The 15,058-nt window shown below is 47.2% G+C and overlaps 1 protein-coding gene across 2 annotated transcripts in view; it reads right to left on the reverse strand.

Annotated features, from left to right (window-relative positions):
- Positions 1–15,058, reverse strand: part of capn3a (calpain 3a, (p94)) — a 41,854-nt gene that overhangs the window by 19,305 nt on the left and 7,491 nt on the right. For both annotated transcript variants that reach the window (XM_056296509.1, XM_056296508.1), the window contains exons 5-11: positions 12,741–12,909; positions 12,205–12,288; positions 7,442–7,536; positions 7,145–7,222; positions 6,524–6,684; positions 5,342–5,511; positions 4,555–4,566 (exon numbers count right to left, since the gene is read on the reverse strand). In XM_056296509.1, the coding sequence (XP_056152484.1) occupies positions 4,555–4,566; positions 5,342–5,511; positions 6,524–6,684; positions 7,145–7,222; positions 7,442–7,536; positions 12,205–12,288; positions 12,741–12,909 (769 nt within the window). The remainder of the gene's footprint in view (positions 1–4,554; positions 4,567–5,341; positions 5,512–6,523; positions 6,685–7,144; positions 7,223–7,441; positions 7,537–12,204; positions 12,289–12,740; positions 12,910–15,058) is intronic.

Below are 15,058 nucleotides of genomic sequence, written 5' to 3' on the forward strand. Positions count from 1 at the left end.
GTGATAAAGAAGGCCCTATTTCAACGATCTGTAACGCACGGTCCAAAGCGCATGGCGCAAGTGCATTTAGGGCCCCTGTGATCCCCCAGCTTGACAGTTAATTTAGCATTTTGTTTTAGTTCATGTTTTGGTTATTGTTGTGTTGAATGTTTGGGGGTTTGACTTGGACTGGCTAGATGGCCATCTTACTGACAGACTGACCGTAGGACTGTGACTAAGACTGATGTTTTTAATAGTGACCTCGGGGGGAAAGCCATTGTTCGGCAGCCATTTTGGGGACAAATAAAAGAGCACTCCCGGGGTTGTTCGGTGTATGGGACACGGGAACTGCCATTTACAAAGAGATCTCTGCCTCTTGATTCCTTCATCCATGCTGGCTCGCCACATTGGTGTCAGAAGTGGGATTTGAGGAATGGAGCGGAAGATCCGGAGACTGAAGTGGGACATCGAGCAGACCTGTTGGTGCTTGGAAAACCTGGCGTGGCAAAAGAAGAAGCCCACCAGAGATGGAAGTTTTGCAACCCAACCTGATGGCTCCATCACCACCTAGAGGCCAGGAGGGCCAATACAGGGGAACACCGGCTGCCTGCCGCCACCGACTGTCCCCTAGAGGCCAGGAGGACCAGCAATGGGGAACGCCTGCTGCCCGCTGCCCGCTGCCACCAATCGCCCCCTAGCAAGCAGGAGGGATGCTGTGCATAGAACACCAGCCAAGCTGCCAAGTACAACGGAATGACACAGCTGGAGCCGTACCTCTCGCAAGTCCATGGCACAGCGGATGGAGCAACAAGGAAGCTGCCATCCACCTGACTCTGGCATTGGAGGGAAAGGCTTTGCAGTTGCTCCTCGACCTAGCCCCAGCAGAGCAGCGGGACCTCCAAGCCCTGACCATGGCGCTGGAGAGGTGATTCGGGCAATGACCCTTCACCGACCAGAACAGGGAGCAGCTAGCCAGCCACCACCGTCAAGAGGGAGAGAGCCTGGGTACCTTTGCCACAGATGTGCAGATAACTGCCCGACATGGTTATCCGCAGTTCAACGCAGCTGCCCTCCATCCTTTCCTGCAGGGGCTCATGCCGGAGTGGTTGAGCTAACATGTTCACCTCGCCATGCCCCAATCTCTCAGCGAGGCTCTCTGCGAAGCTGAATGGGCCAAGATGATCTCTCCATGCGGCTTACCCAGCAGAAGGCCCCTGCTCTCCGACTGCCATGACTGCCCAGCACCAGCACTAAACATAAGAGACACCCAGCCGACAGGAAACAACGGGGGAGTGGCCTAGTGAGGGGACTTCCTCTCCAGTCTCCAGCCCTCCTTAAAGGCCGATGCACACTGTTTGGCCGCCTAGGTCACATCAAAGGACTGTATCTGGACTGCCAACTCGACAGTCAATCCTGCCAGGCCCTGATAGACATGGGGTCTACGATCTCCCTGGTGTGACCTGGCATCCTCCTGGGCACCACTGGCCCACTCTCAGTGGCATAGTCACCAACTAACACCCAGCTGATGACAGTGACAGGGGAAAAAGCTGGCATGGGAGGAAAGAAGTCACTGCGAGTCCTGGCTGGAGACCAGGAACTGGTATACGAGTTCTGGCTTGCCAACATCTGGGACCCGTGCATCATTGGCCTGGACCTGCTGACCCACTGGGGAGCCCGTATTAATGTGTCAGGGGCAACCATCACCCTTGGCACGAAGACCGTGGCATTTCAGTTCAGTCAGGAGAAGAACAGACCCAAAGACCAACAGGCCAGTCGCCAAGCAGCCACTGCCCAGCATGCACAGAGCCCCTGTGTTTCATCGCCCCAGTGGCCCAGACCAGCGCTGCGGCCCGAGATAAAGGCCTACCACTCTCAATGGAGCAACTTCGAGCTCCACGTCAGGTTGGCATACCAGAGGTGGCAAGCTCCCAGATGAGGGAGCGACCTCTTGCAGCTATTGGTACCCCGTGTGCTCTGTCCCACGGTTCTCCATATGGTCCATGCCTCGGTGGGGGCGGGGCACTACGGGAATGCCAAGACCCTCCACCACCTTCAGGGGCGGTTCTACTGGCCTGGCTATCGATGAGACGTGGAGCTACACGTGCACTGCTGCAACTCCTGCACCAACCAGAAGGGACCAACCCAGCGCTCCCATGCCCCACTGCAGCAGTACTTGGTGGGGACCCCAATGGAGCAAGTCACCGACTTTGGCAAACGCCATGTCCTTGTGGCTATGGACTACGTCACAAAGTGGCCAGAGGTGTATGCTGTGCTGGATCAGAGCACCAATACAACAGTGGAAAGGCTGGTGGAGAAGATGCTCACCCGCTTCAGCGTTCCTGCAGAGCTTGACAGAAACTGGGGGTGGAACTTCTGAGTCCAAGGTCTTCAGTGAGGTCTGCCTGTGGCTGGTGGTGAAAAAGACGAGGACGACACCACTCCATCCTTTTTTCACCCCCCCCCCGCCTTTTGTCCCCAATTGTATCTGGCCAATTACCCCACTCTTACGAGCTGTCCCAGTCACTGCTCCACCCCCTTTGTTGATTCGAGGAGGGCTGCATACTACCACATGCTTCCTCCGATATATGTGGAATCGCCAGCCGCTTCTTTTTACCTGACAGTAAAGAGTTTTGCCAGGGGGGCGTAGCGCATGGGAGGATCACACTATTCCCCCCAGTTCCCCCTCCCCCGAGCAGGCACATTGACCGACCAGAGGAGGGGCTAGTGCAGTGAACAGGACACACACCCATATCTGGCTTCCCACCCACAGACACGGCCAATTGTGTCTGTAGGGACGCTCGACCAAGCTGGATGTAACATGGGGATTCGAACCGGCGATCCCCGTGTTGGTAGGCAACGGAATATACTGCTATGCTACCTGGATGCCCACCTTAAAATAATGGGCTGGTGGAGCGATTCAATTGTACTCTGGCCTGCCAGCTTGCCATCCTCAATAGCCAACACCAGCGGGACTGGCACCGCCACCTGCCCCTGGACCTGTGGTCCTACCAGACTGCTCACCAGGAGTCCTGCCAGTGCACACCTGCTGCTCTCATGTTTGGGTGGGAGCTCCGGACATCAGTGGACTTGGTGTTCGGGACCCCACCTGAGCCTGAGATTGCTACGGGGAAAGAAATGGGCTTTCTCCGGAGACTGAGGGATTGCCTACAGGTGGTCCACGACGATACCTGCTGGGCCCAGGCCAACTCCAGAGTGTAGCAGAAGAGGGCCTGTGACACACGGTGCCTTGGGCAGGCCTTCATGTGAGGGGACAAGGTATGGGTGTCCCATTCACAAGAAGGGGATTTCCTCCAAGCTTTGCAGCCACTGGCAGGGGCCTGGCAAGGTTGTGAGCCAGCTGTCTGAGGTGGTGTACCAGGCGCACATACCCAGCCAGGGGCACATGGTGGTGCTGCACCAGGACAGACTCTCCCCATATCGCCCCCTTGCTCCACCTGTTGTTGGGGCCGGGGGGCGACACTTCCTGTGAGCCCCAGGCGGCCTGTTTGCCAGCGATGGTACCCTGGACATTTGAGGGACTATGTATTGGATGACAGGGTCAACAAAGACAACTGATCCCTCAGGTGGGGGCTATGTAGTGACCGGAGGAGGCAGTCACTCTGACTGACAGCGGCTGTGTGCTGGGGGAGCACAGGGGCTCAAGAGACTGTTAATGTTCGGGTTAAAATTTGTGTTTTAGTTCATGTTTTGGTTATTGTTGTGTTGTTTGTTTGGGGGTTCGACTCGGACTGGCTAGACGGCCATTTTACTTACTGACTGAAAGACTGTAGGACCGTGACTGAGACTGATGTTTTTAATAGTGACCATTTTAGGGGCAAATAAAAGCATTCCCGGGGTCGTGCGGTGTACTGGACACGGGCGCTGCCATTTAAAAAGAGATCTCTGCCTCTTGACTCCTTCCGTGCCGGCTCGCCACACTATTTACATGGCGGATTCAGCAAGTTGAATTGGATTGAAATGAACGGTTTTCTGCTGAGGAAATGGATGTGCTCGTGCGCAGTGAAAGCGTGCGAGCAGACCATCTACAGAAGCAGCGGGAATCCACCTAAGCTCGGATTCCATTTTGACATTTTATTTTTTAAATGACCTAATTTTTTTAAACAAGCAGAGTCTACGCGTGGTGTGCACCTTACTATGTGAATAATGTGCCCTTTAAATAACAATAAGATATTGCGCCATTGACTTTTGACCAGGTTTTTATTGGTCAATCGCGCAGTTGCTTTCCACCGCCTCAAGATAGCAATACACCAACAATGTGCCTGACCACACCTCATTTCAAGACGAATACACCCATGGGTGCACAGACGGGCGCGAGTACAATTGCTATTTTAAACAATGTGGGCACTGGACGGGAAAATTACAACTGCATCGGTCTGGAACTAGCAAAGACACTTGCGCTGCGCTTTGCGCCGGGGGTAAGATAGGGCCCTAAAACCTTTTGAATTGTTAAATTATCAAAACTTGGAAATATGGTTGTGGAAAAAAAATGTTACAGGATGTGAAACAACTTAACAAACTTATGTTCAGCTGTTAGTTTCTTCCACCCGACCTTACCTCCTTTGGTACCTACGAGTAGAGAGAGATAAAATTAGTCATTCTAATGCAAGAAAAAACGGAGCGCAAAGAATAGCGTTTCCGTAATGAAATAACTATGTTATGGTCATGCTGTCAAAAAAACAGGAAACACATATTAGACCTAACTAAATTGTAAAACTAGCAGAACTGGGTATCCCATTTTGGTGTAAAATGGATGTTGTTTTCAATACAGGGCAATGAAATGAAATGTTTCCATCTCATGCTCAAATGAGGGGGTTTTTTTTGTTGAATTTTTCCCTCCAATTGTATCCAGCCAATTACCCACTCTTCTGAGCCGCCCCGGTCGCTGCTCCACCCCCTCTGCTGATCTGGGGAGGGCTGCAGACTACCACATGCCTCCTCCGATACATGTGGAGTCGCCAGCTGCTTCTTTTCACCTAACAGTGAGGAGTTTCGCCAGGGGATCATAGCGTGTGGGAGGATCACGCTATTCCCCCCCCCCCGAACAGGCGCCCCGACCAACCAGAGGAGGCGCTAGTGCAGCAACCAGGACACGTACCCACATCTGGCTTCCCACTGCTGACATTGCCAATTGTGTCTGTAGAGGCGCCCGACCAAGCCGGAGGCAACATGGGGATTCAAACCGGGATCCCTGTGTTGGTAGGCAGTGGAATAGACCACTACGCTACCCAGACACCCCGCACCAATGAGATTTGATGAACACTAGGTGAACTACTTTCGACTGACTTTAAATCCATTTCTGCCTCATAGCTATGAGCAGGTTAATGTGAGTCTGGAGGGGCACCTCATAAATAGCGAATCCGATGGTAAAGAGGTTGGCTCCCATCTTCCGCTCTTTCCGTCGATTCTTCTGCATCAGTGCCACCACGAAGGTGCATGCCATCTCATTGTCCTCTGGGTCATCATCTTCCTCCAGCAGACGGAGGCGGTACTGAGGGTTGGTCCAGAATGTGTCTGCAGGTGATTTGTTCACAAAACACTATGGCCTCATTTACATTCTGGATTTTATAAGATTTGCATTTAGATTGAATCCGGATGTGATTTATCCACATTGAATTTACATTATTTTTACACATATTATCTGTGGTAGCGGGCTAGAAATCTGATAACACTCCTCCTGTGCTTTTCCACTCTTCCTGAATATAGCTTCCTTTTTACTGAACTGAGAGAAGTAGAGACATTTTGTTAGTCGATTGGAGAAACAGCTCAGTTTACACTTAGCGGACGTGCAGCCTCAACACTGTAGTCTCAAACATGAGCCATGAGGTGATTTCATTAACTGGAAAACAATCTGCCCTTGATGCTTCTTCCTCGCAGTTTCACCAGAATTGTTGTGTAAATAAGTGCTACCTGGTCACCCTAGACACATTTTATTGCTGGGTGTAAATGGGAACTAGGAAGAAGTGACTCTCTGTTACCAAAGTTGTGAGACTCTGGGAACAACCTACCCGAGGAGCTTAGGCAAGCCCCTTGACTATCATCTTCTAAATATCTCCTGAAAACTCATGTTTTTAAAATGAACTTTTTGTGAGGCTCTTTTTTCTCAAAACTTCTAATCCTTTCCTATTTCCCTTTTCATGTTCCTTTGTTTGTGAAGCTGTTTGCCAACTCAATTCTGTTATTTCCATTTCCCTTATAGTGCCATTTCCCTGATTATTCTGCTGGTTTATATCCTGCTTTATGCCTTCTGAGTGTTTTAAAAAACATTTTATGTGAAAAATTTTGTTCAAAAATTAAATATCCATAATTTGAAAGGAGGACACACATTTACCTGACTGGCACAATCAAGCCCATTTTGGGATAGTGAATGATCAGCTTTAACTTTAGGCCATGTATTGGCATAACGGTTAAAAATTGAGGCCAAACTGGCAAGGCAAGAAAGTTCAGTCTGGTACCTGGGTAGTTATCCAAAGGAGTTGAATCAAGTGCAACTGGACCTGGATGAATTAGAATATTCACAGACTACCTGGGTAGTTCCTGCAGCCTCCAGCAGAGCAGCCTCTGACCCAGCGGCCCTCATTCACTGACACGGTCCACTTATGGATCTTGTCATCCTCCAGCGCGTCAGGGGTCAGGTTGCAGATCTCGATCTTGGTGTAATTCTTCTTGAAGTCCTCAAAGGACATCCTGAGGTGGACGTGGAAGACCCGAGAACAATCTGGTCAATGTCTCCAGCAGCTGGGATCACATACAATACAACCCCCATGCCTTATGAACGAGTGCTGAAAGAACCTTGCCTGAAGACTGATTAGGGGTCCACCTCTCCTGATTTTTATGAGTATGTGAGTAGGCAGGGAAGGAAGCTGTTGGACACAAGACTAGCAAACAAGCAAACTGTCGACACAATTCATCAAACTTTTGGGCCTATGTCCCATTAAAAGGGAGAATTATTTGCTGTCTCTTGACTTGCCCTGGGAAGGGAAGACTTAAGTGATTGTGGGCTTGCTTTATGTTTGACTTTGTCGTGTTTAATGCACTACACACAGTGGCCAGAAAGCTCCTCTTGCCAGTGTCCCTTTAACACGAGCTCATAGGTTTGTCACATCATTGGTGGTGAAATGCTATGGGTAAAAACCTTAATACTCACCAGAACTCTCCGTCCTCAGCATTCTGATGCTGCAGCTTCTCTTTCTCAGCCTTGGAGAGAGAGGTCCACTCCTTAGAGCTATAATGAATAATGAATTGCTCAGTTTTGAACTACTGCAGAAATTACATCACTACTGGGCAGATAACTGACTAAAAACTTGACCAACATGATATATTGATTAAAATTTTTAAAACTAGAGATAATTTCCTGTTGCCCTTCTATGACTGTGAAACACAAATAACAGGACATAGTTGAGAACAAACATGGTTTTGAAAACATGGAATGGTTGTCTCTTACTTGTCACTCCAAGGGCCATTCCATTCTACCTGGCCCCATGGGTTCCTGAGGCGCACAAGACGCACCTTAGAGTCCTTGTGTTGGGACTGTTTACACTGCAAAATTACAGAAGGTTGAAACAATTACAAACAAAATCCATGTTCATGTATTACTTTGGAGGATTATCTTTGAAGCAATAATATAGTAATGACATGATTATTTTTTTGATGGGTTTTTTCCCCCTTTTTCTCCCCAGTTGTACCCGGCCAATTACTCCACTCTTTCGAGCCGTCCCGGTCACTGCTCCACCCCCTCTGCCGATCCACGGAGGGCTGCAGACCACCACATGCCTCCGCCGATACATGTGGAGTCGACAGCCACTTCTTTTCACCTGACAGTGAAGAGTTTCACCTGGGGCACCTAGCGCGTATGAGGATCACACTATTCCCCCCAGTTCCCCCTCCCCTGGAACAGGTGCCCCGACCAACAAGAGTAGGTGCTAGAACAGCGACCAGGACACACCCATATCCGACTTCCCACCCAGACACGGCCAATTGTGTCTGTAGGGACACCTGACCAAGCCGGAGGTAACAAGGGGATTCGAACAGGCAATCCCCGTGTTGGTAGGCAACGAAATAGACTGCTACGCTACCCAGACGCCCTGTAATTACATATTGTGGAGTGCTTTTCAAAACAGAGGTGCAACATCAATTCGTTATCTTCAAGATGAGGACACAAATGGCAAAAACAGGTTAAAAAAACTTTAATATTAAGGAAAGAGATGATTTTTTACAAAATCCTTCAAACATATAACCTGCCATTTTGGGCTTCTTCCTATAATGGCTAGCATTTAGACAACATCAACTTTTGGCCAGAACAAAAACAAACAAACAAAAAAAGAATTCATGACAAAATAATTTTCAAAAGAAAACACAAACCATCATCACAGACAGTTTGTTACATAATCTAAGGGCTATTATGGAGAAAGACCCTTAACATGCTCACATAGTCTTGAAAGGCAGGGGGTCTACATGTATGTGGACGAAGAGTTTGCTCCTTTGTATTTCATATTTCAAACACATCAGTGTGCACTAAAAGCCTACATTTTTCACAAACTTTGCAAGCCATATTTTATGTTACACACCCAGCCACTGAGCATGCACAAGCCAGTGCATTCTTGGTGCCGGTCCCAAGCCCAGATAAATGGGGAGGGTTGCGTCAGGGAGGGCATCCGGCATAAAATCTTTGCCAAATCAAATATGCGGATCATAAATCAGATTTTCATATCGGATCGGTCGAAGCCCAGGTTACCAACGATCGCCACCAGTACTGCTGGCCAGCAGGGTGCCGGTGGAAACTATGCTACTGTTGGGTGAAGGAGAAGGAGAGGAGGAAGGCATGTCCAGAGTTAGTAGGAGAGGAGGAAGGGTAGGAGTATGGAGGTGAGAGTAAGAAATTTGAATGTTGGCAATATGACTGGTAAAGGGAGAGAGATGGCTGATATGATGGAGAGAAGGAAGGTAGATCTACTGTGTGTGCAAGAGAGCAGGTGGAAGGGGAGTAAGACCAGGAGCATCAGAGGAGGGGTAATTCTGAAGGGAGAGTATGTCAAGAGTGTTTTGGAGGTGAACAGTGTCAGACAGAGTGATGAGTATGAAGCTGGAAATCAAAAGTGTGTTGATGAATCTTATCAGCGCATATGCCCCGCAAGTTGGGTGTGAGATGGAAGAGAAAGAAGAATTCTGGATTGAGTTGGATGAAGTGGTGGAGAGGGTACCCAAGGAGGAGAGAGTGGTGATTGGAGTGGACTTCAATAGGCATGTTGGTGAAGGGAACAGAAATGGGTAGGTATGGTGTCAAGAAGAGGAATGTAGAAGGACAGATGGTGGTGAATTTTACGAAAAGGATGGAAATGGCTGTCGTGAATACATATTTCAAGAAGGAGGAACACGGTGACGTATAGGAGTGGAGGAAAGTGCACACAGGTGGACTAGATCTTATGTAGGAGGCACGATCTGAAAGGGATTGGAGACTGCAAGGTGGTGACAGGGGAGAACGTAGCTAGACAGCATCGCATGGTGGTCTGTAGGATGACTTTGGAGACCAAGAAGAGGAAGAGAGTGAAGGCAGAGCCAAGGATCAAATGGTGGAAGTTGAAGAAGGAAGACTGTTGTGTGGAGCTCAGGAAGGAGTTAAGACAGGCACTGGGCGGTAGTGAAGAGTTGCCAGATGGCTGGGCAACCACTGCAGAAACAGTGAGGGAGACAGCTAAGAAGGTACTTGGTGTGTCATCTGGACAGAGGAAGGAGACAAGGAGACTTGGTGGTGGAATGAGGAAGTACAGCAATATATACAGAGGAAGAGGCTGGAAAAGAAGAAGTGGGATAGTCAGAGAGATGAAGAACGTAGACAGGAGTAAAAGAAGATGCAGTGTAAAGTGAAGAGAGAGGTGGCAAAGGCAAAGGAAAAGGCGTATAGTGAGTTGTATTAGAAGTTAGACACTAAGGAAGGAGAAAAGGACTTGTACCGACTGGCTAGACAGAGGGACTGAGCTGGGAAGGATGTGCAGCAGGTTAGAGCGACCAAGGATAGAGATGGAAATGTGCTGACAAGCGAGGAGGATGTGTTGAGAAGGTGGAAGGAGTACTTTGAGAGGCTGATGAATGAAGACAATGAGAGAGAGAGAGAGAAGGTTGGATGATGTGGAGCTAGCGAATCAGGAAGTGCGGTGGATTAGCATGGAGGAAGTGAGGGCAGCTATGAACAGGATAGAGTAGAAAGGCGGTTGGTAGACCACATGGAGGTATTTAGGAGAGATGGCAGTGGAGTTTTCAACTAGATTGTTTAACACAATCACATAAAGTGAGAGAATGCCTGAGGAGCGGAGAAGAAGCATATTAGTACCGATTTTCAAGAATAACGTGCAGAGCTGTAGCAACTACAGAGATATAAAGTTGATCAGCCACAGCATGAAGATATAGGAAAGAATAGTAGAAGCTAGGTTAAGAGGAGAGTTGATGATTAGCGAGAGGCAGTATGGTTTCATGCCACGAAAGAGCGCTACACATGCGATGTTTCCTTTCCATTCAGAAGTATAGAGAAGGTCAGAAGGAGTTACATTGTGTTTGTGGTTTCAGAGAAAGCATATGACAGGGTGCCGAGAGAGGAGGTGTGGTATTGTATGAGGAAGCCGGGAGTGGTAGAGAAGTATGTAGGAATGGTGCAGGGTATGTATGAGGGAAGTGTGACAGTGGTGAGCTGTGCAGTTGGAATGACAGATGGGTTCGAGGTGGGATTACATCAAGTATCAGCTCTGAGCCCTTTCTTGTTTGCCATGGTGATGGACAGGTTGACGGACAAGATCAGGCAGGAGTCTCCGTGGACTATGATGTTCGCGGATGACATTGTGGTCTGTAGCGAGAGTAGGGTGCAGACTGAGGAGAGCCTGGAGAGGTGTGGAGGTATACACTGGGGAGCAGAAGAATGAAAGTCTCTAGGAGCAAGATGGAATACATATATGTAAATGAGAGGGAGGAAAGTAGAATGGTGAGGATGCAAGGAGTAGAGGTGACGAACATGTATGAGTTTAAATACTTGGGGTGAATTGTTCAAAGTAACAGGGAGTGCAGAAGAGAGGTGAAAAAGAGAGTGCAGGCAGGGTGGAGTGGGTGGAGAAAAGTGTCATGAGTGATTTGTGACAGAAGGGTACTAGCAAGAGTTAAAGGGAAGGTTTACAAGATGGTTGTGAGACCAGATGTTATATGGTTTGGAGACAGTGGCACTGACAAAAAGACAGGAGGCGGAGCTGGAGGTGGCAGAGTTGAAGATGCTAAGATTTTCACTGGAAGTAATGAAGAAGGACAGGATTAGGAACGAGTATATTAGAGGGACAGCTCAGGTCGGACGGTTTGGAAACAAAGCAAGAGAGGCAAGATTGAGATGGTTTGGACATGTGCGGAGGAGGGATGCTGGGTACATTGGGAGAAGGATGCTGAATATGGAGCTGCCAGGGAAGAGGAAAAGCAGAAGGCCAAAGAGAAGGTTTATGGATGTGATGAGGGAGGACACGCAGGTGGTTGGTGTGACAGAGGAAGATGCAGAGAACAGGAAAAGATGGAAACGAATGATCCGCTGTGGCGAGCCCGAACGGGAGCAGCCAAAAGTATTAGTAGTAGATTTTGTGTTACACCAGGTATGCTTGTGGGCAAAAACGCAAACACTATGTACTATACACAGACACAAAGGTCCACTTCTATATTACCTTGGTCCACACAGGCCAACTGTAGCGGACATCCACCTACATATGTTAAATCTGTATAATGAAATGGCCCTTAGTCTTCAGTCTACATTATAGACCAGATGTGCACTGTGCAACTGAGCTCAAAGGGACTTAAATGTTCAGGGATACGGCTGATACAAGCTTTACTTAGGCCTGTAAATGTATTCTTTTAATTTATTTGTCAACTTCAGCTTGTATAAAGGAGGATGATGAAGATAGACATGTAATCTAGGGATGAGAGAGAATAAGCCATACAGCAATCATCCTGAGCTGGACTTGAATCTGGGATGCTGCAATCAGGTCTGAGCATATGTGGTACTCACTTATCTGTCTTGACTCACCAGGATGCTGCATACACTTTCTTTTGGTTTCAGTGGGACTCAAACCCCTAATGTTGGTATTGTTAGTATCATACTGTTAATAATGGCTACACAGTGACATGGGAACACATGATCCAAAAAACCTACAGCAGAAAATGTTGTTTTCCTAATCAGGAGTGTCTCACCTCCTCCACGGCCGTCACAGAGTAGGCATGGCCCTTCACAAGTCCTGTCACAGTACGTGTCTCAAATCGTGCTGGAACCAGAGACTGCACACAGGTCAAATTACCATTTTGGATGTAGAGGAAAAAAAAAGGTTTGAAATATCACTATCAAATTCTATAAAGAAATCAAACATTTCATTAGAAGGAAATAACTAGACAATACTACAAATGTGAAAAGGGAGATACATTGATATTGAAATTTAAAAAAGGAAAAAAAATGCAATTCTAATTTATGATCAAGATGATCAACCAGAAACATTTCAAACAGAACTAATGGAAAGTTATGTTTCTGTAGAAAAGTTCTGCCATTTTAAAACCAAAAATTCAATGTCTGAAGAGTTCACCCTCAGACTTCTCCTTCAAGACAGACTGCCCCAGAATAGGCGAGAAAAATTATTCGTTTCGGCTGCAAATAATCAAGTTAGAATGATAAATCCCTTTTATTACAATACTCACCCTTCTTAGATGAGAGGCAAAAAACAAGATGGCTGACTTACATCGATGGAGCAGCCCATGAGAGAACCTCTCTCCAGAGCCTTCTTCATAATTTTGTAGAGCTCCTTGGGGGCTTCCTTCATCTCGTAGAACTCCGTCACACCTCCGGTGAAGTCCTCCATGGCCTCCGTGGTGTTGCCGCCTTTAAGGGCCTCGTAGGAGCCGTGCAGCCTGTTTATGGAGAAAGGTGTTACAGTACACAGATATCAAATTTTGCATTTCGGCTCGTTCTTTTTCGGAAGGGTTTTACGGTGACTTAAGCTGTTACTAAAGTCTGCACTAGAACGACCGGGATTTCACTCCTACCGAAAACAACCACGGGCGGTCAAAATGACTGCCGGTTTTTAAACTAAAGGGTCCGGACTGGTTAGCGATGTCTCCCACGGTGCGGGAGATACGGGTTCATGTCCCGGCTGCGGCAGTTCCTGTGGTTGCCCCCCGAATTCGCTACATTGGTGTCATAGTGGGATGCGCGCAGACGCGCTTTCCTGAAGGGGGGGGTAGTGTAACGTGCATGGATAAGTAGACACGTTGGCCCTTGGCTAACATGTCCTACCCTTTAGCCGACTGGTTAGCGATACGGGTTCGTGTCCCGGCCGCAGCAGTTCGTGTGGTTGCCCCCCGAATTTTTAAACTCTATATTCTGTCAAGATAAATACCCAATTGAGATATTAATGCATTACATATGTTAGTTTGTCTTATGAAACTAACCGACGGCAAAATTAACATTTTAACAACTTTAATACTATTTTTCAAACAATTTAAAATGGCCGCTGTCCAACGCCTGTAAATAATGCAACGCCTCGGCGGTAGTCATGGTGCGTCTGAAACGGCGTCTGTAACCAGACATGTTGGAAATAATCAAAAATACAGAGTTTAGACGATATAATATAGTTAGAAAGTTAGAAAATATAGAATTTAGACTATTACTCTGCACTGGAGAACGCTAGTGAGTTTCTAGGACGGAGCAACGAACTTCGCGAATGAAACGACGCGACCAACACACGTCATACGATGACGTGCAAATCATGAGACGTCTTTTTGACGGCTCATGGTCGTTTTATGTGGCTCTTACAGTAATTTGCGCAGTTGATCTAAAACTCATTTTAATGCAAATATATGCAATTTTAGGAGCATTGACGGAGCGGCAGGTCTGTACCCCCCCCCCCCCACGAAGTTATTAAGCTTTGAAAATCCAAAACGGTCAAACTGACTGGCTTGGTCGTTCTTCCAAGCTTCTTTTTTTTTAAAGATTTTTTATTTCCACGTAGTGCTTATGAAATATGAAATACACTTATTAAATACAAAAATACCGTTCATATTGTCAGCAGCTGAACGCCAATGTGCTAGTACTGGGATTCACGTCACAAAATCCGGCTCAATATGCCTTCTATAAAGGCTGAAAGGAGCAGAAGGTGTTCCCTTGGGGATGCTCATGTGTACAAGAGTGTGCACAGATGTGTCATTGGGTTAACACCAAAAGTACAAAGGTAGATTCTAGTATTTGAGCAGGATATGGGTCACGAAGTGCACATGCACAACGTGTACACTCCACATGAGTCCACCCTGTTCCTGTTGTGTCCAACCAGGCCCCACCCAAAACAACATCTCCACTCTTCACACCCACCTTCTGGCATTTCCAGTAGTAGTCAAGTTTTTATTTATGTAGCACATTTCATACGACAGGAGTAGACTTTTATACTGTAGTATACTTTTGGCTGTACTTTTATAAAATTTGTATAATGCTTTTTTTTCCCCTTATCTTTTGCCTGTAAGGCACTTTGAATGACCTCTGTGATGATAAGGTGCTATACAAATAAACTTGCCCTGCCTAGACTCAGTCTGCTTCAAGATAAAACGTAAAAAAAAAAAGGCAAAGATCATACGTGAGCAAAACATATAAGAACGATAAGATGGTATTACATATATAAAAACATAGATAAGATAAAAACATAAAGTATTACAATAACAAGGGGATAAGATAAGAGGGTATCATTAGTATTATGAAAAAGGGAATAACAGTAACACTGATTCTAAAATAAAAGTTTTATCCATTAACCACGTACTTTAAACCTAACTAAAAGCTTGGTCTGCTTTTAAAAGAAGACACTGCAGCAGACCTTAGTTCACCTGGTGAAGAACTTCAGACAGCAAGACCATAATAATAATAGGGGGCAACTCACTTCAACCACCACCAATGTGTAGCACCACCTGGGTGATGCACAGCAGCCATTTTGCACCAGAACGATCACCACACATCAGCTTGAGGTGGTGAGGGAGGAATCATTCAGCCAATTACATGGGGGGGATGATTAGGTGG

The sequence above is a fragment of the Lampris incognitus genome, chromosome 16 (genome assembly GCF_029633865.1).
Source record: "Lampris incognitus isolate fLamInc1 chromosome 16, fLamInc1.hap2, whole genome shotgun sequence".
NCBI lineage: Eukaryota > Metazoa > Chordata > Actinopteri > Lampriformes > Lampridae > Lampris > Lampris incognitus.